A 26,797-nucleotide genomic window follows, 5' to 3' on the forward strand; every position below is an offset into this window, starting at 1 on the left:
GAGGGGTGTAGACTCTACTGATCGCCGGATTGCACGTTATATGCCATACACATATCTAATGAGTGAGAATCTGGATAAATGGACCCAGTCACATGATGGTGGAAGACATTACGGGGCAATAACAACCAATATCTCTGAGTGCTTTAATGGGGTACTTAAAGGTGCCTGTGATTTACCCATTACTGTAATGGTTGAATTCATTTGGTGTAAACTTGTTGCATATTTCCATGATTGACATAAACAAATTACTTCTGATCTCTCTCGAGGTAAGGTGTGGAGTGATTATGCAACAGAGATCTATAACAAAAATGAGCAGAAAACCGCAGGACACACTCTAAGGAATTTTAATCATGAAGATGGTGTATATCAAGTGATTATCCCGTACAACGACCATAGAGGTGGAGGGGGAAACCACAATCATGAAGTGCACGTATTTGCTAAAATATGTGGTTGCGAAAAGTGGCAAAACTTGAAGATCCCTTGTTCACATGCAATTAAAGTTCTTCAAGGTCTGCACCTCGATGCAACCAGCTATATTGACCCATGTTATAGTTTGAACAACGTCATTCACACATATTCACATCATTTTATGGTGCCAAAGTCAGAGTCATTATGGAGGGACGTTCGCGGACCACAGTGGGTGCCTAACCCACAGCTGTTGCGGGCCAAAGGTCGTCCTGTGAAGTCAAGAATAAGGATCGAAATGGATGGGGCACGGCGAGAACGGGGAAGCAGAAGGGAAGATCCGGACTTGAGGGAGATTCAATCGAGGCAGCGATGCGGAGTGTGTCATCAAGAGGGGCATAACCGTAGAAGCTATCCCAATTCCCGTGGGGCTTTGACAAGTGGTAGTGCTATAAACTAGGCAAGTGCCCTCACTGTTTTTATAAAATATACTCAGAATTTTATTTGGTTTTTGTTCTTCGCATTTGGAAACTAATGACCGTATTTTAATGTTTGTCAGGCGAGTGAAGACTTGATTTTGCTAAGTGACATTGTACATGGGACTTGTGGTTATCTTCTGTATGGACAAGTGTTAGGTGACTATGTAGACTATGTTATATCAGTATGGACAAGTGCTAGGTGACTATGTAGAGTATGTTATATCAGTATGGACAAGTGTTAGGCGACTATGTAGAATATGTTGTATTGACTTAGTTGTTATTTTGTTTATTGCTAAATGTTGTTGTAATTGAACTATTTGCTATCTATTGTGCTCGTTACATTAGTTGCGTTGTGCAGCTTTTGCCTATAATACTAGCAATGATATTACTTTGGCATTAGTAGCTACTACTTTGGCAAGTTCAACCATAGGGCCCTCCTTTGAAGCGATGATAGCTAGTATTGAATGTTTTTGTGTGCTAAGAGGGCAACTATAATGCCCATGAATAGTAACTGTTTTAATCCGATTGTTTGCATTTGATATACTCTCCCTTTGACCATTATCATATGCTTGTATCTAGTTGTTTACCGCTACCCATGTGATGTGTTCTGGATCTAGTTTACTGTTGCAAGGGAAGGGAAAACTAATTCTGGTTTACTGTTGCAGGAGTAGCTGCACACAAAAAAAAAAAAAAAAAAATCCCAGTGGAAATCGAGTTTTAGAGACTCGATTTTGTTTGGAAATCGAGTATATAATACTCAAGTTCCACTGGAATATATTTTTTTTTTTTCCAATTTGAGAACTAATTTCAGAACTCTATAAATAACAAAAAAAATTTCCTTTTTACAATTTCATCAATGTAATGTGTATTCTATTATTTTACAACAAATGAATCTGCTAGTGTGTAATTGTGTATTTCCTATCTCTGTTGACTCTGCTATTGCGTTTTTGAATCAAGGAGGAAAAAGAATGATTGGTTGTTGCATTAATCAATGTCCTGTTATTTATTTATTCCAAAAAAAACCACTGTGGCAAAACACTATGCAAACTGTAATGGGGGCTTGTGTTGGTAGCCCCTTCTGAAGTTCCTTAGTTCAACTTTCTAGCATCATAATCCAATTGAAATGCACCATGTTATCTGGCCAACCACCTTCTTCTTAACCATGTTACATATTACCAAGTTCACAATTTTAATTAATTCATCACAATCAAATACTTCGCTAGAGGCTTGCTCCATTCTTCGTGCAAAATGTAATGCATAAAGTTATGTGATGTTGGCAATTAGAAGTAGCATGCATAACAACAGTTTCAAGTGAATGTTCAACACCACTTAAATCTTTGGTTTGAAAATCACAAATGCTCATGACTCTGCAGAAGCTTGTATCCATCAATCAAAATATTGCAAATACTATGTCTTGGTTTGGTTAGCCTATTATGCTACTTCTTTGAGCTTCAATAATATCCAGACTTCAAGTACAACCAAATTAAAGAGAAATGCATCCATGATCATGGTTGTTGGGAAGGTGGAAAAATAATTTGATATTACTACAAAAACCCACAGTTTTTATCTGTACAATTGAAACCAAAATCATAGTCTAATCTTGCAGGGCACTTGCAAGAGAGCCTACAAAATTGGATCCAGACAAAACGTAGGTAGCTATAAAGTTTCTGATTTTTCAGCTTTGCATACCACATCCAAGTCAATTTCATCCATATCAGATATCTGTAATTAAATCCCACCAAGCAAATATTTTGCACAAAGCTTTTTAGAATTCTGTTATCCATATCGACATCAAAATTTAACTTCCATTAATTGTTATACTTCTATTAAATAATTACATAGATGCACAATTTTAGAATGGCCCTCGAAGGACATTGAATCACAAGACACACACACACAAGAGAACAATACTAAAACAACAGAAAATAATGACTTCCTTGTTAAATACATAATAAAGCATCCAGCATCTGACAGCACATTATACATGTACCACTTCCAGACTAGCAGCAAAGCATTGGTATTCTTTAATATGATGACAAAGCCTAAACTTTCTATGCAAATATGTATGCTAGTATTGGAGTTTCAGAGGATCAATCCTTGTGCCGGTGTGGTTTTGGAGGGCTCATTTTTTGGGGATTCAGTTTCATGGGTCTTAGCAGAGCCTTCCACTTTTTTCTCCTGATCTTCCTCAGCTAAGACCTTTTTCTTTGCCTTCTGCCCTGCTTCCCCTGCTGCCTTGGCAACCTTACTGAATGCACCAATAACCCATGTAGCCCCAGTTAAAATATACCGATTCTTCATAATGGTAGATCCAGCATTACTGACTGTCTGCTCAGAAGCTGAAATTGCAGTCTTGGTCTTCTCAGAAACATGAAACTTCTCATCCATTTTCTTCACTTTTTCAGTCACAATGGTCGTGCCGGCAGTCACTTGGTATCTAAAACAAAAAGGCAACTTTGCTGGCACTGCAGAAGAAGATTAGGATTAAGTATGCAATGAAACTTGGAAAACACAAAAGACAAACTAATTTTTGAGGTTTGCATAGCTATGTAAAATTTCTTATCTCCTAGTTTGGACCTGAAATATTTCCTACACACTTCTTTTTTTTTTTTTTTTTTTTGGGGGGGGGGGGGGGGGTGGGTACAGTCAGGGCTTGCACTACCCACTTAACTCACACAAAACTGAATCCAAGAGGACAAACATTTGGAATATTATATTAACTAGTCGCTAACCCGTGCGATGCACGGGATTGTTTTAAATCAAACGTTAACATATTAAGGTTTAAACATTTCTCAAATTTCAATTATTGAAAGCTAAATTGGCTCTAATATAAGATGAAACATGTAATATTATAAAGTAATATTAAAAATGAGATAAATACAAATATTATGAAGTAATATATTACAATAATCATAGTGTACTCTTATATTTGGTTTAATAAGTATTACAAACCCACAAGATTTTCTTGTATTCAGCTTTGGATATGTAAATATGTAACGAACAATACTATGAAACCAATTAATGTTGTACTTGGAAGGAGTAAATATCTAGGAAAGCAAGCGTACCTAGGCTTAGGGGAAGGAACAAATATAATATATGAGAATTCAAAATAAGCAACTGAAAATTGAACTGCAAAGAACTAAAGGTCAACGTGAAACAAATATATGAGCCAAAGATGGTAAATTTGTTAAATAATTTAAACTGAGGAATTTAAAAAATCAAAGAAAAACAACCATCGATACCCTACCTAAAATAACCCTAATTAAAAAAAGCAAAGGTTTTACAAATCAATGTCAAGCATCTGTTCTTCCTAAATCAAAACCAAACCCACGAAAACAATATTAATATAAATATGGAGATTAACCCAAATACTCAAAAGAAAATCAATTCTGAACATAACAAAAGAATAGGATAGAAAGAAATTCCAACATGAGACAAATTAAGCAAAGGTGAAATCATGCGGGTAGCCATTGAGATTCAAGGGAGAGATAATGCTTTCATCTAAGCAGAAATATCCAACCCAAATCCAATAGGGACCACCTGGTTTCCATGACTTTGGAGGAAAGGAGAAATATTACATATAGTTGATGACTTCCAGCAAGAGTATCAAACGGTATAAAGCTAATATATACAGATGAATTTTAAGTCACATGTCAAGTCAATGTACCTGACTCAGTTTCATTTATCTTTAAATTCTTGAGTAGGCTTACATCTTCCAACATCTGCTTTCTCTTAGAGCTCAGGCCATGGAGAGCTTTGCCCCCCTGAAAGAGCCAACCACAGATTTGTTAATGTCAAATGTCGACATAGCAAAAATAGTTTCAGAAAGCATATTTTCTAAGCCACAATGTTATGACAATCTTTCATTATCAAGTACATTTCAAATTGACAAATGACTTGAAGAGGTTTTTTATAATTGTCCTTAATTTCACAACCTGTTAAACAAACTCACAAATTCTTTTTATTTTTTTCTTTAAATATACGTTTCTTCACTGCATATGACAAAAATTACCACAATAGCAACGTCAATTCCAAATATGGTATAGTATGGCTAAAGTTAAAAAATGACCATGGTATGAAAGCAGCTTAGGAAATTCTAATTTTCCAAAACGTTATCAATTTGTCACAATGACATCCAAATGTTTACCTGTGTCCCTTTCCTTCAACCTTTTATTCTTTGCCAAGTAGACATCTTCAGCTTGTGGCCTTGTACTATCACAATCAACTTTATCTGCTGCTACATTGTATATATTGTATAGCATTGTGCACACCATTGGACAGCATCATTCAATTTTTTGGATAAATTTCTGAAACCATTTGTGATGTGACCCAATCCATCTTGCAATAGTGCTACAACATTATATTACAAATTAATATCACAACTCAACCCTTCCCAGATAGTCTCACCATAACACTATTATGATAATCTTTACTGAAGTTAGATTGACCCATGATGGATGGAAAGCACTTAGAAAGTTTATCCTTGACAACTGGTATACTTTGGACTTGTGTGAGAAGTAAATGTTAATCAAGGAAATGAAGATCTCACCTATACTTAAATCATGAGATTGAGATCGCCCAATACTCATTATGAGATTTATTAATTCCCTTCAACCAAACAAAATAACAGTTTATATTAATTTGTCTGCAACTGCGAGTTCATAAGAGATATTATGAGGTAAAAAAACAATTTAACATATGGTAATCAAAATTTAACATACCTCCACTTTTTGAAATTCCAATAGAAGGTTAGATTTAGATCGCCCAATACTCATTAATTTGTCAGCAACTGCAAGTTCATCAATTTTTTCATAAACACGTATAGCATGCACAAACTATAAGATATATTATGAGATAAAAAAAACAATTTAACATATGGTAATCAAAATTTGACATACCTCCACTTTTTGAAATTCCAATAGAAGGTTTATCAGTTCCAAAGCTAGTCTCTGTTGCAATAACGCAAGAATTAGCTTGGGTTAGGTTTTGAATTATTGAAATCATATTGTATTTTAAATACAAACCCACAGGATTTTCTTGTATTCAGCTTTGGACATGTAAATATGTAACGAACAATACTACAATACCAAAACCTATCAATGTCAAGCATCTATTCTTCCTAAATCAAAACCAATCAGACTACAATACCAAAACCTAAATCATATTTCCAAATTAAAAAAAAAAAAAAAAAAGAGAAATATTTCCTCTGTTTTCATCATTAAGTAGGCTGCCTTTACTCTGTTTGATTTCAATTGAAAAACTTAAAATCAGAGAAAAGAGAAAGAGGAAAGCAAGCGTACCTAGGCATTCGGTATGGATTTTGATTTTCAATGTAGAGAATGAGTTGCATAATAGGGAGAGGAAAACCAAAAGATGCAGTGGCGGTGACTCGTGGTGGCGGCAATCCGTGGAGGCGGCGGCGGTGGTGGGAGAATCTGAGTTTTGGGTTTTGATTTTGGGGGAAGAAAAGGGTGAGTTTTAGGTTTAGGGGAAGGTGATGCTGCGTGTGAGAAGAGGAGAGATTTTGAAGAAGCGTCAGTTTTAGGTTTAGGTTTTGATTCTTTTGAAGAAGTATCGGTATCGGTTTTGTAATGGGAATTTGGAATTTTTTTTTTTTTTTTAAGTGATTATCGGCTTTTAGAGAAAAAAGAAATCAGAATTTTTGTATTTTTGTATTTTTTTTTTAAATGATGCTGACGTGGAAAATTGTGGTGCTAGCAGAAGCTTCGGTTTTATATATATATATATATATATATAGATGATTTGTTCTATATTAGTCTGGTTCAATTTAATACCAGCACATGTTGTCACCATCTATTGAGTTTTGGCAAAGAAAACATTGGAAGTATTTTCCAAACTCGTAAGAACCCCTAAATTTAGCAATTTGCATTCTCACCCTAAAAACAGGAACTAATCTATAATTGCTTTTCTATGGACAGGGTGGGCCATCTCTTTAGGTTGCACACTCCCACTAGATCATTCTATTCTTACTGAAAAAACAGCTTCAAAGTGAGCATGTTCAAAGAAAGTTTTTTGACATTGACTTTTTAGAAAGCAAAATTAGAACATACAGTGTTTCTCCCAATTTTTTCAAATTGTAACTATTAGGGCTTTATTAAATGACCGCTTGTCCTTTAATACCAAGTTTTGTTCACAAACAAATCATTTTGAGTAGTGCCCACTGCCAGTCCAGTTGAGAAAACTGTTATAATGCATACAAAAATGAAGCATGTACCTACAAACAATGGCATTGTCCAGTGAGCCCCCTTTTATGAGCCCAAAATTACACATTTACTCCACCTGCAAGGCTTTTCCAATATAAAATTGAGTATTAGAAGCATAAATTCAACAATATAATAAAAAATTTGAAGTTACCACAATTTGTTCCCCCCTTGTCCTATGTCACTTGCTTGTCTAGATTTAAATTCTGGACTTTTTTTCATAACAGTAAACTTCTCTTTATAATGCTTCCAACCACCTTGAACATAGCTAAGGAAAATATCAAAGTATGACAGCAACGAGGAAGTGAGAACAAGACTATTATTGGCAATTTTAAACAAACCTGCTCATAAACACAAAAGGTTCTTGATGAAGCTATCTGCTCGGAGTAAAAATAATTATCCAGCAGTGCTGAAGAAAACCACTGACAGCCAATAGCATGCACCTGCGATATAAATATTATTTTTTTAAAATGTGGATTACCATATAGAAATTAAGACAATTAATCTTTTTCTTTCTTTTTTTGTATAAGTAAATTAAGACAACTCATCTTATATATCTTTATTACTCACAAGACTACTAGTGAATAGTTAAAATTGACATTTGTAAATATGTTCCAGGTCTTCTAAATCACCCAAATCACATTTCCAGTATACCCTAACCACTAGAAATCCCAAGTAACCAGGTATTGCAGCAACTTTACTCAATTTCAGAAAGAAAAATAATTGGTCCCTATTCTATGTTAAACAAAGCATTTCACTTATAAACTAATTATGACAACTGCCAAATTCTATAATTGAAAATCCTGCAACCAAATGTTAGTACATTTTAAATTAAATATGTTAAAACTCAAAATAACTGAAGATGAATAAAGAGATGAGTTATAATAAAAGTTGTTAAAAAAAGAGTTGTTAAAGAAAGAGTTACTTGTATGAAAGTTAGATTAAATAAATTAAGAGAAGTTTTCTAAATTAATAAATAACATGTAGGTTATGTGAAGGGTTGGAAGACTATATATACGGCTATGCTATGGACTAATTTCATATCAAGAGTGAATGAAGAAAATAGTTAAAAGTAAAGTGTATTGTGTGAGAGAGTGAATTCTATAATATTCCTAAATACTTAAGAAATTTCGGGCTAAAGAAAGGTGTTCTTCTGGTGGAGCCTTGGGTTTGAACACTTTGTGCAGAAGTTGTTCTAGCCATATAACATTTGTTGGGCTGTTGTATCCTGGGGGAGACAAGTCAGAGAAGGTCTGCACCAGTTACAAAGTTTAGCCAACCAAGGGCTTGAATCTCCTTAAAGAGAGCGAGTACCACGCCTCAGTCCAAATAGTGTTGTGTAATTTTTCTTATTGAATTAATAATATTTAGAAGTACTATTCAGTTTCTCTTTGTGTGTTATCTCCATTATTATTGTGTTTGCACCAACACCAAACATTTTAAGCCTGCTATTTTTTATTAGCAGTAAATTCATTCAATGGAGGCTATGACTTCAGATAGAATATAATGGAGGAAAAGAATACATGTAGCCAACCTTGACTAATCTTGTTGAGGATCCATAGCCGACCCCAAAAATTTGGGACTAAGCTTTGTTGCTGTGGTAGTAAATTCATTCAACACACACACACAGAAGGTTTTTTTTTTTTTTAATGACAAAGGAACCTCTTCAAAGTAGAGCCACTTCATGTACCGACCCCTATCGAGTAAAACCCAGATACACACACAAGAATATATGCAATAGAAAAATAAACAAAATGAATGCAGATCCAACACTAATAATTTGGAACAACTATATATCCAAGGACCAAGGTTTCATTGCTTCACAACATTGTAGATAACTAAAGAAGAATAATAAGATAATTATAGCAATAGCACACAAAGGCACTTCACCAATATTTGGTGACAGTTAGTCCTATCTCAAATTTAGAAATGCCAAATCTGCCATCAAGTGTTATTATACAAGTTAAATGCCCAAAACTTGTATCAACCCAATCAACCTACAAGATTTTCCATTGCACAAGCAGAAAAGGCAAGCAAAACAGGAGCAATGCATGGACCAATAACAGCCACCCCATTTATTTAGTTCGTGGCCCCCATCTAGTAGGGATAACACATAAAAGAGTTTAGAAGCCAGAAATAAATTCTTATATGCTCTAACAGCCAATAATGTACCAATGCAAAGAAGTGGCACCAACCTTCTCCATTTTCAAATTACACATCCAAGAAATATATATATATATATATATATTCAGAAATTGACAGTCTAGCAATATTCATACCTGTGGGAAGTCAATCCCAAAAGTTATGTGAACCTTTTGTGAAGGAAATGCAGCAACAAAAGAATCTTTCCTCCACGCATGCATTGGTTCATTCACATAAGGTAACCATTTTTTCACAACTGTTCCCACACTGATCTGTGGCCACCTTTAACCCAACTTGTTCTATGGCCTTCACCCATTCACTTGCCGAGCCATCAAAAATCGGAACCTGAGTGTGTAATTGTAGAAACCATCAGTCACCCTACAACATGTTCAAGCCTTACCCGTTATTGGGCTTGATCCAAATGCATAAAGTTTCTATTAATATATAATTCAATACATTATTGCATCTGTTCCAACAAGTTTGTCCAGAAGTCACATACCTTGTCTGTGCACGGTTCACCCTTTGAGGTCTTGCTCTTGCTGGTGCAACTTCAATAGTTTCTTCAGTACTGGCAGAAGTAGAAGCAGAACCCGAATTTTCTTCATTTTCAGTCACTTCATTTACCTTACCAACCCTTCCCAACACAGAACCACTTTTCTTGTTGAATGGAGATGCCCTCATCTTTCTCACTTTCTTCTCTAGTGAAATCTCAGAATTTTTAGCAGGCTTTAACATGTCAGTTAACAGCTTCTGGCCCAATGTCTGAGGCTGCTGCTTATTGGCTGCACCTCTCTTCTTTGCCGCTGCAGGGGCCTTAACTGCCTTAGCATTTGCAGCCGGATTTCTCCCGCCCTTTTTCCTGGCTTCTGGAGCAGCTACAACTTCTATCTCACTATCTTCATCATCATCATCATCAATTTCATTAATATCATTATCATCATCATCATCATCAGATATCTCCGAAACAGTTGCCAAGGGCTTCTTCTTCTGTGCAGCAGCAGCCCTTTTGCTAGGTTCTTTCTTCTTGGCTGGTACTTTGGGCACTTCAGTCTCCATGGCTGTTGGGCATAAAAACAAAGAGAAATTTACCTCACAAATACTTACAGAAAAAACACTCCAACACATTCCTAATGATCGCAGTAAAAGATCATGGAAAAATTCACAAGACACTAATTATTAGTTCTGCTGAATCTCAAGTGGAAATTTTAGTTGGTGCTTGTAACATGGAAAATTTTTATCTATGTACATTACAGTATTTCGTTCTCTTATAATTGATTTTATGAAGAATAATAGAAACACAATTTCTCACACAAGATCATATATTATCCGGTTTGCAAACAATATCCCCATATCATCCACTGTAATTTTTCTTACATTACAGCTGAGTTGTGTAAAGATCATAATAAATAGTCTAATGAAATATAATAATATAGCATTTACCAGCTGATTAATCAGGAGATGAGTCGACATTATAGGCAGCAAGTCGTTCTTTAAGCTCAAGCACATCGTCGTCGTCGTCGTCATCATCATCATCATTCAAGACTAAAGTTTGCTTTTTCGGCTGAAAAGAAAAGGTAATATCAACATGAGTTCTAGAGAAATCCTTTACAAGGAAAAATAGAACATAGTAATAGAAACAGAAACAGAAACAGACCTTAGCAGGAGCTTTCCTAGAGACTTCTCTACCTTTGGGTTTTGCTGCCTCAGGAGCTTTCTCTGGTAAATCAAGCATATGTAAACCAAAAATCAAACAAAAACTAATACATATAATAAACATAAAATTGTTTGACACTTACCAATTTCCATTGCAGACATAGATGATGAGACAACTTCTGCAACAGATTTTGCATTATTTGCCTTCTTATTATTGTTCTTCCGTGGGTTCCTGGGTGCTTGTCTAGTAGACTTCGTAGCAGCTTCACCCCTTGCTTTGCCTCTCATTTTCTTTCTTAACTCCTCTGACTGAGCATCACTTTTCTCAAGCTCCTAAATGACATAAAACTAAACAGTCAAGAATCAGAAAGACACAAAAATAAACAAATCATCATCACAAGGAATTGTTAATTTTTCAGTCATACATCGCGTTGCCCCTCCAGAGCATCAAGATCTTTCCTCCAAAAGGACTTTGGAGTTTGGAGTTTCCTTTCTCAAATCATCAACCTCCTTATTGAGCTTATCCCTTTCAGCACATAGCTCCTGAACCTTCTCAATGGTCAAGCCTTCTTGCTAATATCCTTTTATTGTATCGATAATAGCAGACCACCAAATAATTTGGCAAACAAAAGATTTTAAGCCACCACCATCCTCTCTTTTCAAATATATCTACTTTTATTTTTGAGAATTAAAGCTGTGGGATTCATGAGAAATTTCCAGGTCCAAAATCTGCACTAACCCGAGCATGATATACATTAGCAAGAATCTAACACTCATAAACTTGGTCAATCATCTTCCCCATTTTTCATAAAAAACTAATACATGGATATTTAATTTCCTTCAGAAAGTGGCAATAAATTGCATAATCATTTTCCCATGTTTCATAGGCAGCAGCTGAAAGTCTGAAATAGTAAGTTCTGATTTAAAAAGAAGGGAAAAAAATTAAATGCTTTAACACACATGACTACTTATCAAGATTTAGCTTCAAATTCAATATGTTCAGGAAATTTTCTACAATGTAAGCCATTCTCCAAAAGCAAACATGCTAAGTAGGTCACCTTTAAACTGCATGCACTTGATTAGGTTTACTTATGACCATCATTTGAGGCTCTGCTACAACAATGTGATACTAAGGATATGAAAGTCTTCCCAATAAATATGACACTAACCATCCATCTTTTCAAACCCATCTCCGATTAGCATGCCCAGATCGAGCACTGCATGTACCCGATGCACCAAGCTAAACCCACCCCGATTTCAGCATCCCAGCCCATGATCTGTCCCTCTATCGACATCGTGACCTCAAACACATCCCTTAAACCCACCACTCAAACCCGAAGGTATACTCTCTCTGCTATATATATATATATATATATATATATATAGATATCGATATATATAAATATATTTATCCTTATTTATATATTTGTTTGTATATAAAATATATGTGCATGATGTTATCTACAATAAGTGTATATATATATATATATTTAGATATTGATATATATAAATATATTTATCCTTATTTATATATTTGTTTGTATATAAAATATATGTGTATAATGTTATCTACAATAAGTGTTTGTGCAGATATATATTAGCTTGTGAATATTTTGGTAAACTGAATTTAGCATTATTCTTGAATTGGGCTTGTTACAATATTTATGTGAATTTGGATGGTTTAACAACAATTATTGTGGAGACTTTTCTAAGATGATGTTGAATGGGTCTACACTGTCTTGTATTGTAGGATTTTTTTTTGGAAAATATCATCTTCTTGCTTACACTTTTTTTTTTTGAGAGAGTTTCAACCTATGACGTCCACTTCTGATGATAGCTCTTTATCATCAGACCAAGACACCAATCAGTTTTTAGTGTAGGCGAGGATTGAACCCTAGATCTCTTATACAATTATCAGAGACTTTACCAGTTGAGCTAACTGGAACCCACTCTTGCTTACACATTTGATTGAATGGTATGTCAAATAATTTTCTATGCTAAATATGTATGTCATAAGGCCAATTTTGGTTTTTAAACTGTTTATCCTATTGACCACCTAAAGGGTAAGACATACGTTGTTTTTGTTGGTCGTGTGCCTGGGGTGTATGACACATGGGAAGAAACTTGTGCCCAAGTTCATCAATATTCTGGAGTAGACCACAAGGCGTTTAAGCACAAAATGGATGCAGAAGTTGTTTTTATGAAGTTTTGGCAAATTAATGGTGGGAATGTGCAACAAGGTTCTTCATCCAGTACATATTCTACTCATTCTAGCTCAAGTTTCGGTACTCCTTCAACTGAAGAGAGCCCCCACTACACAGGAGATGTTAAATATGATTTATTGAAATATCAATTAGATATCGCAATTAAGTAGCGGAACCATGCAATGAAGATTGCAAAGTTGAATGCAAAAATGCTAAACACAATGGCATCTCAAGTCCAACTCGATGATGAGCTCAATGAAATGACACATCTAAACTTGGCTGAATGACCAAGAAAGTTGTGTTAATCTCTTATTTTTGTATATGGGTACCTCTGTAATTGTTATGTAAAACTTGGATGTGTATATGTTCATATTTTTTGTGATTGGAATTAACGAATGTGCATATATGATGTATATAGATATTTTGAGATGCTCAATTGTATTATAGGTATATTTTTTTTGACATTTTTCCTGTAAAATTTTTTACATTGGGGGCCAAACACAGGAAAATATTTTCTGGAAAAACGCTTTTACATGCACGACCAAACACTGAAAATACTTTTCCAGTGTATTTTCTAGAACCCAAACAAACATATGAAATTTACACTCGGAAAATATTTTACATGTAACCAAGCACAGCCTTAGTATTCTTGCATTTTTTGAAGTGATTCTATTGTTTTCCTTTCCAAAATTTTCAATGATATTAACTTTTGTTATTTGTAATTGACTTAGGATTGTTAATGCAGTTTTATTTAGCCTCTCATTGTTGTGGAAATTCCTAATGTTGGTATGAAACATATTGATAATGAACATTTTTTGTGCTTATTTGTAGAGTGTCAAAAGGTCAAAAAGTATTCAATGTAGTAATTTTGTTATTGTTGCATCCTATATGTTTGGTAAAATTTCTTTTATAAATCTTATGCGTCTTTGTCAAATATGTTTCTGATTTTTATTTTATTCATTCTACTACAAATAATAGGCATCTCCACCATAAAAATTTTAGCTAATTTGAGCTTTCTTGGTAAGCTTTTACTTTGTTTAGTTGATCATCTTTAAGGAAAATGCCAAAAAGAGAATAAGACAAAATATAATTTATTGTATAGCATCATTATGCTATTAATGTTTTTATGTATAGATATTTAGGGTCCGTTTAGGAACAATTTATTTAGCTGAAACTGAATTTTTTTTTACTGAAAGTACTGTAGATAAAGGTAAAAGTTAGCTGAAATATTACAATGGGACACTCATAAATAGTACCAAAAATTGCAATGGGACCTATTAATAATAGCAAAAATAAGCTAAATAGTAAAATAAATTAGCTTTATATTCTGTTTCCAAAAGCAACCTTAAAGAACTTGATTAATTCTTTCTTAGAATTCCTATTATCCTTACGTCTAGTGGTAAACAAAGTATACATGGTTAGGACTTAGTCTAATAATTCTCACACTGTAAATTATATATATATATATATATATATATATATATATAATTTATTGCATTGTATTTTCATACATATCTCACTATATATAATACCCAACTACAAAATATATTTAATTTGTTAGTTGTTACACCACAAAAACACTTCTAATATAAATCATATTTTCAAATAACACATATTGACTTTTAAAAATATACAATCTAATATATTAATTGTATAATTATCCAATAAAACATATTCATATTAAATTTTCCCGCGCATCGCACAGGTTTGCGACTAGTATAAATATAATTACTATGTGCAGCCACCTCGGTTGGTCTAGGGTTCGAATCCCACCTCCCCCACTCCCCCTATTTACATATCATATTTAAAAAAAAAAAAAGAAAAAAAACAACAACAACAACAACAACTACAACAACAACAAAATAAATAAATAAATAAGAATACCTACTAAAGAAAACCAGCATGGCAGATTAAGCTTGTAAAATTTTTTTTTTTTTTTAAAAAGCTTGTTTTGTTGACTCTCTGGTCATAACTCATAACGGAGCTGTCTACAGAAATCCCTATAAATTTGATGCTAGATAGACTGAATGAGGCCTAAAGAGCAAAATTATTGACCCTTACATCTTAATATGTTGGAAATAATAACTATAGAACTTGGAACAAAAAAAGCAAATGCAACAACGGCACCCAAAAAAAAAGAAAAAGTACAAGATGTTACCTATAAAAGAATCAGAATATAAGTGCCTACATCGAACCAAAAGTTGAATGGCTCCAATGCATATATTTTTGCGCATACTAATGATGAGTTCAGAGAATTTCTAGATTAGTCCAGTCTTCACTTCTCCACGTTTTACAATGTCGTTTCAAAACTGGACAACTATGAATTGCAACTGACATCAGTTATTTGCAGGAACATCCCACTCTTCCCATTCTTCGCTGACATGAGACACTTAAATCACCGAGACAAAAAATCTACATGAGTCCATGTTTGTTTGTTTAGACCCTTGTAAACGCAGATTGTTTAACCTAATTAATTAATCAAGTTGTTACTTAGGTTTATTATTCAAATCTAGGTTAAACACAAAAAATTGTATCACTAAGTGTGAAAAAGTAAAGAAGACAGCGATATAATGACCTAGGAAAACCAATGAAACTGTCCAGTTTCAAGGTAAAAAACCTGAGAAGGATTTAACTTAAACTACCCTCAAGGCAACAAATTCACTATGATAGAATAGAAGTTTTACAATAGATTTTTCCCTAAATCTAAAGTTACCTCTTGTAGTACTTACTCACGTGACCACACACAATTTTGAATCCACGAACTCTTCTATCTAAATTTGTTGAACACAAACACTCATACTTGTGACTCTAAGAGGTCCACTCAAAGATTTAGATCATCAACACAAACATTCTAGTTTGTAACTCCAAGACCACCTTTGAAGATTTAAATCTCTAGCACCTTTGATGACTAGTGATTTCAACAACTTTTACAACACCGGATCTTGAGTTTCTTCAAAGAATATTGTCGATAGAAGATTTTAGAGAGCTTTGGGTACAAAAACCCTAGATTTACAATTGGAGGCACAAGATGCACTCTTTTCTCTCTAAAAAACTCCTGTAAAACATGTCTTAGTGTTTTCTTTAAATACTAGGAGAATTAGATCTGAAATCATAATCACTTAATGGGCTTAATGAGCTCTTGGCTGAAATTAAATTATGCAAATCTGTGTCTCGATCGGTCGAACCTGTTTTCTCGATAGGTCGAGCAAGGCAAATTTTGAATTCTTCTTTCTGCAGCTTGTATGTTCTTGAATCTTAATCTGTATCAACTTGAGCATTGTCTAATAAACCTTATAGACTCTTAACATCTATATCTAGACAAGTTTGTGTTATGGTTTGCAAATTGTTCTAAACTTTTAGAACATAGCAGTCTAGATTCATACTCTTAACTTGTAACATCAAAGCATGATGGTCAGAAACTATAAATTCAAAGCCCTTAAAATTAATGATACTAACTGTAGACCCACGCGATGCATGGAAATACTATTAATGATCATTTTGTGATTGAACTTATTTGAAAGTAAAATTTTCTATAATAATATGTTAAGGATCATTTTGTGAATTGCTAAAAGAAAAATCTTACTCCATAAGTTAATAAACTATCATTACTAAAAGAAATAACTAAAGATATATATATATATATAAATTAACTTATCAGATTATTCAAACAAAATTTGGTCAAGAAATCATTTAAATCAGCCATCAAATATATGGCATACCTTAGGAGATATATTTAGTATAGGACATGATCCTGGATGTTTTGAGTTCAGCTAGCAAAAATAATCGTCACGAAGGTATGAGAGAATGAAACAAATAGCATAAGACCATTTTGTAATTATTTGCAGGTAAGATTATTTTGTGTACTAAACATGGACTCTACTGTAACTTCTAGAATTACTGCGCCATAAAAAATTTCTAACAATGTTTGTTGCAATGAATCGTTTTAATTACACTTTTTCCTCCGCATATTTTGTGATAACAAAAATGAAGGTCAGCTATCTTTAACTAAATTTAGTCTCTATTTAGAGAGCATTCAGTGCTCTAACTCATAGGTAAGAATCAATATAAGATTACAGCCCAATTTTAAAGAACTTTCTTTTCAATAGTTAAGTAGAGGTTCAGATCAATCCAACAATTTCTCAGGTGTTAACCCTTTATTCTGTTAAAATAAAGCTATTCAAATGAATGAATTTTATTCTGTTAACTCTTTATTTTGTTAATATATGCTTGTGTTTCCTTGGACTCGCAGGGTTACATGCAATGAAAGATGTGTTGGCTATTAGGATTTTTGTTTTTGGGTACTAAAATATTGAGATGGGTTCAAATTACACTTGATGTAACTCCACAAAAGTTACACCTTTTTCAAGCCACTGATTTTCAAAAGATCAAACGGTTAAAAACAAAACACTATTATCCATGACATCTATTAAATATTTAACAAATTAATAGCATACTTATTATCTCTTTCCTTATTAAATGCTCCTATATTTTTCTCTCTCTCCTTATTAAGTCATTCATTGTAATTTCTTTTTCTATGCAATTCCTTCTACTATTTCCTTAGTTTTTTTCTCCCCTGAATAAAACCTCATCCCCTTTTTACAAAATGTTCAAGCACAATTGAATGAAAAGGCATCAGAATTTATTTTTGAGAATCAAGAAATCAGAAATTAGCCCAGCTCTCTCTCTTTGTGTGGAGATTAGTCGTATCTAATTGACTAAGTGCCGTTGCAAAGAAATCTAAAAATAACTTGAAAGTTAAAAACAAAACATGGGATCTTCAGGATAAATCTATAGGGTAAAAATAAAGTTTAAAGAATTAATGAACCTGCCCTCAAAACCCCCCCCCCCCCCCCCCCAAAAAAAAAAACCGATACATACAAATCCAATAGCTCCACCAACCATTTCCATGGTTCTAATAACTAAGAAATATCAAATTACATTGTTTTGATCTTATGGAATAACAACTCAACTCTTCAAAGAAAAGTTTCAAAATCAAAAACATAATTGTCTATGCTTCAATTACTTGAGCCCTGTTAAGGATTCTACTAATACTAATCATCATACTAGTTTGAGTTCAAATACAAGAGATAGAGATAAGGACATATCTGGCAGCCACACCAAATACAAGTCCTAAGTCTGTAGAAGTCTATCCTTAGTGATAAGATAATCAGGTTTTATCTTAGGTGATGAGGTTGTTTGCAAATCAACAAACATTTAAAAAAAGATTAAAAAAATCGAGTAAGTAAAATTGGAACACGAGATACAAAGGACCTAAATTAAAAATAATTAGAAGTTCCTTTCAAGAAATTTGTGGTCTTGTTGTAGTTGTCTGATGCTATTTGTAGCTCCTGCTGTGAATATTTTTGCTTGAACATTTTGTTAAAAAGGATGAGGAAAGTGATTGGTTTTATTTAGTGGAGAAAAAAACTGACTAAAATAAGAAAAGCATAGAAAGATGGAGATGGTAGAAACTTACAAGGAATTGCGTAGAAAAAGGAATTACAATGAAAATTGAATAAATTAATAAGGACTGAGAAAAAGAGACACAAAAATCATTTAATAAGGAGAGCGATAATGTGTATGCTATTATTTTGGTAAATATTTAATGATATAATGATGGATAACAGTGTTTTCTTTTTAACCGTTTGATCTTTTGGCAATCTACGGCTTAAAAAGGGTGGAACTCTTATAGAGTTACACCAGATATAACTTGAACCCATCTCTAAAATATTAATTACACTCTCTAAGTTTGATTTTAGTCTCTGACAATTACATCTAGATCTATAAAAGAAAATAGACAAGTCAATCTAATTCATGCCCAAGCCTAAACGTTGTCAACAATTTTAGAGGTACAAAGTTGATTTAACTAGAACTCACAAAAGGCATGTCATTGACATACATGAACAGAAAGGCAAGAATTCAAAATGCTATCAACTATCAGAGATTAAATTCAAATTTGAATTGTCAGAGACTAAAGTCAAACTTGGAGAGTGTAATTAACATTTTATTACCCAAAACCAAAAATCCTAATAGCCATAACACATCTTTCATTGCATGTAACCCCGCGAATCCAAGGAAACACAAGCATATAGTAATCCTCAAACCATTAACTATAGTAAATAACTAAATATCCATGAGGAGAGCAGAAAGATTGAATTAAAGAACCCACAAAACGACTTTCTTCGGGGTCTTGTCTTTTAGAACTAATAGTAAGAGACAAAACTCAACAGAGCAGCTTCCTATGCCGAATTTAATGGAACCAAGCTCGTGGAATAGGGAAGCACCACTAGGCAAAACAAGGAACTTGGACCCAACTTGGAAAGAGTGCAAGGTTCCTTCATCTTACATGTGTCAATGTGATAAAAATATAGCTTGGTAGACACCCTGATTAACAACAATCCATCTTTAAAGGCCAATGGAACCATCCCTGGGTCCATATCATAAGTCACCCCTTGTGTCACTCTTTGATGTAGATTGCAAAACCGTGGATGCTCTTCTTCAATTTCCTGCAAAAGTGTCTTAGTGTCCATTTGAATTCAAAATAATCTTCAAGGAACCATATGTGAAGTCCCATTTCACATAATGCAATTGCCCTTCAGAATCTCCAATGCATGCCTGAGGGATGGCCTCAAATTCCTTAGCGGGGACTGGTACTCAAATTAATCAAGAGGCTCCTTCTCTACATAATATGTGAGCACTTTATCTCCACCAATCAGCCAATGTAAAATCCCTCCAACAGACACTTTTTTTCTTGACTAAATTGTTATTGCAGTGGCAAATCTCATTTGATTGTGTCCATGCCCCAGATTCTGATGAGTATACTTCAAAAGTATGATATAAGCCCTCCTCCTCCTCCTCCTCAGTCTTAGTCTCAATCTCCAACTGCCTGACTCTAACTAGTTTGAATTTAGTAGAACTGTAAACAGGATCCCGAGTTGGGTCAAACACCAGTCCTATGGTGGTAAGATTGTCCAGAGCAGAAGGTGATTTGAATTTAATCCACTCCTTGTAGGTGGGATTGCAGACATAAATAGCAGGGTCTTGAGCTTGAGCAGGAAAGCAACTCAAACGACAAACAAGCTCATTGCACGATGCTAACATCACTACATCCTCAGGAAGGCAGAGGTTTTGAGCAAAATAACCTCCTTCATCCTTTCTATTTTGTAAGTTAGACAACGTTTCAAACAATTTTGAAAAATAGCATCTCGAGTTTCAAAAAATCGAGATCCACTTAAAAAACTCGACCTTCAAACACTCGCTTTCCGTTATTTTATTCCGACTGACGTGGACAATGTTGCCACCTAGATCTCGAGTCTTTGAGACTCGAGATCCTTGAATTTTTAAACAAATTTTATTTAAACAAATTTTATTTAATTCATTTTGTGTACTAAATAAATTAAATAAAAATACAAGGATATCGAGTCTTAAAGACTCGAGATCCTTGAATTTTTAAACAAATTTTATTTAATTCATTTTGTGTTCTAAATTAATTAAATAAAAATACAAGGATATCGAGTCTTAAAGACTCGAGATCCTTGAATTTTTAAACAAATTTTATTTAATTCATTTTGTGTTCTAAATTAATTAAATAAAAATACAAGGATATCGAGTCTTAAAGACTCGAGATCCTTGAATTTTTAAACAAATTTTATTTAATTCATTTTGTGTTTAATTAAATAAAAATACAAGGATATCGAGTCTTAAAGACTCGAGATCCTTGAATTTTTAAACAAATTTTATTTAATTCATTTTGTGTACTAAATAAATAAAAATACAAGGATATCGAGTCTTAAAGACTCGAGATCCTTGAATTTTTAAACAAATTTTATTTAATTCATTTTGTGTTCTAAATAAATTAAATAAAAATACAAGGATATCGAGTCTTAAAGACTCGAGATCCTTGAATTTTTAAACAAATTTTATTTAATTCATTTTGTGTTCTAAATAAATTAAATAAAAATACAAGGATATCGAGTCTTAAAGACTCGAGATCCTTGAATTTTTAAACAAATTTTATTTAATTCATTTTGTGTTCTAAATTAATTAAATAAAAATACAAGGATATCGAGTCTTAAAGACTCGATATCCTACCCATTTTTTTTCACTTCACGTTCGTTTCACGTGTGTTGGTAAAAATGCAAGTAACTCGAGTCTTATAGACTCGAGTTCTACTGGGGGAAATTATTAAAACAGAACACCCATTTTCACTCAGCCCGTATAACACACTTTCTAACATTCTACACAGCCTTCTCACCCAAAAACAGAGTATCCTCACTGAGTCTCTCAGCCTCACTAACTCTTACCCTCACTAACTCTCTCACCCATAACTTCTACACCACATTGCCTCTCACTCTCACTCATCACACTGCCTCTCTCACTGCTCTTCCCTCTCAACAAATTGATATCTCAGGTAAGGGTTTGCATAATTTGATTGTCATTGTAGTTGGGTATTAGTTGTCTATGGGTGTGGGTTAAAGAGTTTGACTAATTATTTTGTACATAGTTGACATAACTTAGTTAATTTACTTATATTGTGTGTTATAGAAGTTTGTTTTGTTAGTGTTAATTTTTTGAGTATTTATTTGCCCATTTTGTGTGTTACAATTTTTTTTGACTTTATTCATCATTATTTTGGGTATGAAATGGGTAGTGATTGAATGGAATGAATGGGTATCATAATATCTTAAAATGTAGTTACCTACAATACATGACTGTATAAGGAATTGGTCATTTTGGAAACGATTTGGTATAAGAACAGAATTTTTTTTCTAAATAACAATAAATATTAAAAAATTTAGTTAGTTGTCACGTTTCAAAACAATGTTGAAAACTAGCATCTCGAGTGTTCCTCCACTCGAGTTCCAATATAAAAGTCGAGTTTTTAAGTCTCGATTTATAAGAGGATGGGTTTAAAGTGAGAAAAAATTGACGTAAAAATCGAGTTTTAAAGACTCGATTTCCATAAATTACAGAAAAACGCTGCTATAGGGCTTCAAAACGTCACTATAGGACTTAAAAACGCCACTATAGGGCTCCCTAAACCTGATACTTATAAAAAAAAATTTGCAGGAAAACACCACTATAGGGCTTTAAAATGTCACTGTAAGGCTTAAACAGAGGGTATGTGAACCACTTACAATTCGCCCCAACAGAGGGTAACCTCATGTAATTTCCCGAGAATTTGAGTTTGTGAACTTACTTTTACTTTTGGTTAGTTTATTATGTTCTAATATGTTCAACAGTTTGGCCGAGAGAAAAGAACCCAGAAACCCAAAACCTAAACTTAGACAATAGCTATAGCAAATCATGCAAAACCACTAAATCATCAACTTGTAGAACAAACCAACAAATTCAAACATGATGCAAAACCAATTACATCAAATTCAATCATTTTTTTAAAAACACAATTAATAAAAAAATAAAATCAAAAAAAATAAAAACCCAAAAAGATCCAAACCCTAGGTCAAATCATGAAATTCATAAATCTAAAATTGGAGAGAGAGAGAGAGAGGAGTCTAAGAAGCAAAAACGAGAAAGCACTCAGAAGAAAGAGAGAGTACCTTCGGACAAGACTATACAAGTACACAACGCAAAGCCATCACACAACTTATAATCTAAGCAAACCAACAACACAACAGTAATAATCAAAGCTAACAAGAACCCACTTTGCACTATGGAAATCTCATGGTCAATGAGCACATTAAGTGATTTGATCGTTATATCCTAAAATGGTGTGTTGGAACTTTCATATGATCAGATACCATCTAATAATGACTTTTTCTCATTCATAATTTTAAAAAGAGCTTAATCCACAACAAAACAACTTGATAGCATTTAAGTCTATAAGATATTGATAATTTGTTTTATATATTCTCCATTGCTTAAATGATAAGAAAAAATGTTTTAAATTGTTAATTTATATAAAATACAATTTCCTTTAAGCTTGGGATGTTGGATACCCACTTGTTTTAAAGAGAATCCACATTCCTACAAAAAAGGGGGTTGAAGGAGAATCCAGATACCCCTGGCATCTGATTCCTTGGTATGATTTGAAACCAAACATGAAAATCTTTATACATTCCTGGGAATTCTAAAACATTATCCTATACCAAACGCCATAAGGTTCAATGAAGGCAAATTCTTTTCTTTTTTTGTTGCTTATTTTGGGCCTCCAATTGGAACCCAAAGTGATTAAAAAAAATTGTACTAAATAGAGAGCCCAACGGCCCAAGCCCAAATTGATTTAAAAAAAAACCCTGTGTCACCCTAACCTAATCTACAAAAGACAGAAGAGAAGAAAAGAGACTAGAGAATAGAGAGTCGACGATGAATCTGAGTTTGAGATTTTTTTTTATTTTATTTTTATATATATTTTATGTTGCTAGGTGACAAGGATAAATGAGTTTATGATATTAGTGATGAATCTAAGTTTGGTGATGCCCATGAAAATCAAGTGAATGAACCTCCAAATATTAGGAGATTTTGATAATTATCTAATGGATAATGCAGGCCATGTGGCTGCAAACAATGATGAGAATGTTGTTTATGATAATCAACCCAACTTTGAGGAATCCATTCAAGATAACCAAAACTTTGGCCTTGATGATTGAGTGTGATTGTGGTGTTATTTGAAACATTGTTATTTGCTTCGGATTGTTTATGCAAAAAATTATGTATTGTTATTTGCTTTGTGTTGTTTATGCAAGACATTATGTATATTTGTGGTGTTAGAACTTAAAAGTTGGTATTAGTAAGTTGTAACTTTAAATTTTAAACTTTGTTTATTTATTTGTAATTTGGTACATTCCCTTTTATTAGTAATTTCACTGATTTGTGTCAAAATTACTTTTGTTCAATATTTCTTTCACATTATGAATTATAATTATAAGTATTTTTTCATATTTTTCTTTAGTTGGAAATTAAGATTTTATGATCCTCATGCCAATCCTATAATCTAATCCCTGGACCCTCTCACCGATCCTGTGTAGGATCTTGATCCTAATAACCTTTTATGTAACTAAGATGAAGTTATATAAATTTTCCTAGATTATATCTAGGAATAAGTAATATATATAAATATATATATATATATATATATATATATGTATATATAAAACACAAAATAAATATAGCTAAATCTTTATCATATCGTGTTATGTAATATAGTGCTAAAATCACGAATCTATAATCCCAAGATTCGATCTATCAAGATTAAGCTCGATATGTCGAGATCTAGCCTTTTCGAATGGTCAAGCAGGTATTGAAAGGAGTCAAAAACTTGTATCTGGCATAGTGTTGTTATTTGCTTTGTGTTGTTTATGCAAGACATTATGACTGTTTGTGGTGTTAGAACTTAAAACTTGGTTTTGGTAAGTTGTAACTTTAAATTTTGAACTTTGTTTATTTATTTGTAATTTGGTACATTCCCTTTTATTAGTAATTTCACTGATTTGTGTTAAAATTACTTTTGTTCAATATTTCTTTTACATTATGAATTATAATTATAAGTATTTTTTCATATTTTTCTTTAGTTGGAAATTAAGATTTTATGATCCTCATGCCAATCCTATAATCTAATCCTTAGACCCTCTCACCGATCCTGTGTAGGATCTTGATCCTAAAAACCTTTTATGTAATTAAGATGAAGTTATATCATTTTTCGTAGATTATATCTAGGAATAAGTAATATATATATATATATATATATATATATATATATATATATATATATATATATATATAACACAAAATAAATATACCTAAATCTTTATCATATAGTGTTATGTAATATAGTGCTAAAATCACGAATCTATAATCCCGAGATTCGATCTATCAAGATTAAGCTCGATATGTCGAGATCTAGCCTTTTCGATTGGTCAAGCAGGTATTGAGAGGAATCAAAAACTTGTATCTGGCATAGTGAACTTCAGCACCAAGGTAGCAGTCTTGACAATTTTTATAGACCTTAAAAGTGCTATAACAAGACACCTTTGATCACCGTTTACCAATCTAACACAGACTCATATCAAATGTGAGTAAAGAAACAGGAAAAAAAAAAAAGGGAGAAAATGGTTTTATACTTTGTTTTCATACCGACCGAAATCTTAGTACTAGTTAAAATTTAGTGAAAACAGAAAGGGTCTAGTTTGAAGAACCCAAAACAGAAAACAACTCAAATTTACAATACCCATCACACAGATCAAAAAATCGCATAAAGAAAAATGAGAAGAAGAGAACCCAGAACCTGAAAAGAGAGAGCACGAACGGCAGACGAACGGCGGGCTACGAGCGGCGGGCTACGAACGGCGCAACGAACGGCGGGCTACGAGCGGCGGGCTACGAACGGCGCTACGAACGGCTTCAGAGTGAGTTTGAGAGTGAGAGAGGGCGGAGTTTTAGAGTGAGTTTGAGAGTGAGAGAGGGCGGAGTCTTAGAGTGAGTGAGGTTGAAAGGTTCTGTCACTTTCAAATGTGCCGTTTGAAAGTGCTTCTGGTTTTTGTGTTGCTGGTTGCAAGAAATCGAGTCTTATAGACTCGATTTCCCGTGGCTCCACCTGGAAATTTTGTCCACGTAAGGTAGAATGAAAACAACGAACTCGAGTTTCTAAAACTCGAGTTCTAATTAGATCTCGAGTTTCAGAAACTCGAGATGCTATTATTACAAATTGTTCCGAATCCGGCCAACTAACAAAATTGTTGCCGTACTGAGTTTATTTAGCAAGGGTGTTCCAGGAAGGCAATCAATCACCTTTTGCTGCACTGTTCACCACCTTTACCTTCATCTTCTGATTCAACAGCAGGAATGTAGCTAACTGTTTTGATATCTTCATTGCACCACTGATACAGTGATACTTCCCTTGGAAGATGAATCCTGATACAATGGGCTTTTGCTTTTGTAATTGAGCCTGGATGAAGGAGCGGTCAAATATGAGTTGGTGCCAGCCTTTGGAAACACACTTTAATCCTAGAAGAATCTTTGTAGGAAAACAGAAAAGCATATTAAAGGGAACATCAGTGTTCAAGAATCCAAGATTCTCCATTTCTTGAAATGGAATTCACATAACTTTAGAAACAATTACAAGAATTTCATTGCAGCTAGCTACAAACTAACAAAGATGAGCAACAGAGACAGTAGCAGTAGTCCATGGAAGTTAATATTGAAAGCACAGGAAAATATTCAAACACTACTGTTACATTAGTGAGAGGGTAATCTATACTATAATAACTACCAAAGCACTAGTATAAAAAAGCAATCCTAGGTTAAATGCATACCACTCCAAAGCAAGAGTAGAACCGGTTTCTACATTTTTTCTTTGATGGAGATGGTGAAGATGGTGGTGATGATGATGATGTTGTCAATTCAGAAATTAGCATCGTCGACTCAACACGCCCACTCTGCAGGATAAAACAAGGTCCAGAGGTAAAAGGTAAGGCTACTTCTCTTGTCTCAAAACCCTAACCTAATAATTAAGAACCGCCCAAATCAACAATCACAATCTTAAAAGAATGACCAAATTTCATATGTATTATTTGATAGCTGTGAAGAATAACAACTTTTCTATGGAATTCAATCTAATCAAATCAATATGAACAATATCTTAATTATAGAAAACCACAAGACAGAGTGATAGCACATACTTGCAAAGCAACAGGAAGAGAGAATCAGGGCGAGGGGGATGTCAATTTTTAAAACT

The 26,797-nt window shown here is 33.5% G+C and overlaps 2 protein-coding genes across 24 annotated transcripts in view; both read right to left on the reverse strand.

Annotated features, from left to right (window-relative positions):
- LOC126727652 (putative disease resistance protein RGA3) overlaps window positions 1–26,797 on the reverse strand; it is a 54,655-nt gene that overhangs the window by 15,290 nt on the left and 12,568 nt on the right. The gene's annotated exons all lie outside the window — the stretch shown is intronic.
- Window positions 2,670–26,507, reverse strand: LOC126727654 (binding partner of ACD11 1-like). Of its 6 annotated transcripts, XM_050433573.1 has the most exons (7): window positions 11,044–11,275; window positions 10,902–10,963; window positions 10,688–10,808; window positions 9,747–10,305; window positions 9,385–9,625; window positions 7,120–7,548; window positions 2,670–3,349 (listed from the first exon to the last, which is right to left on the reverse strand). In XM_050433573.1, the coding sequence occupies exons 4-5, from the start codon at window positions 10,301–10,303 to the stop codon at window positions 9,556–9,558; spliced, it is 627 nt and encodes a 208-aa protein (XP_050289530.1). In that variant the 5' UTR covers window positions 10,304–10,305; window positions 10,688–10,808; window positions 10,902–10,963; window positions 11,044–11,275; the 3' UTR covers window positions 2,670–3,349; window positions 7,120–7,548; window positions 9,385–9,555. The 6 variants fall into 6 exon arrangements, with proteins under 6 accessions (XP_050289530.1, XP_050289528.1, XP_050289529.1 ...); XM_050433571.1 differs by lacking the exons at window positions 10,688–10,808; window positions 10,902–10,963; window positions 11,044–11,275 and having other exon boundaries at window positions 9,747–10,637; XM_050433572.1 differs by lacking the exons at window positions 10,688–10,808; window positions 10,902–10,963; window positions 11,044–11,275 and having other exon boundaries at window positions 9,385–9,592; window positions 9,747–10,631.

Source organism: Quercus robur, chromosome 5 (genome assembly GCF_932294415.1).
Source record: "Quercus robur chromosome 5, dhQueRobu3.1, whole genome shotgun sequence".
NCBI lineage: Eukaryota > Viridiplantae > Streptophyta > Magnoliopsida > Fagales > Fagaceae > Quercus > Quercus robur.

Coding starts and splice junctions, on each gene's coding strand:
- LOC126727654 (XM_050433571.1), bottom strand. CDS start 10,372: ATGTGTTGGAGTGTTTTTTCTGTAAGTATTTGTGAGGTAAATTTCTCT. Junction 9,626..9,746: donor GTGAACCGTGCACAGACAAG/GTATGTGACTTC, acceptor AACATGTTGTAG/GGTGACTGATGGTTTCTACA.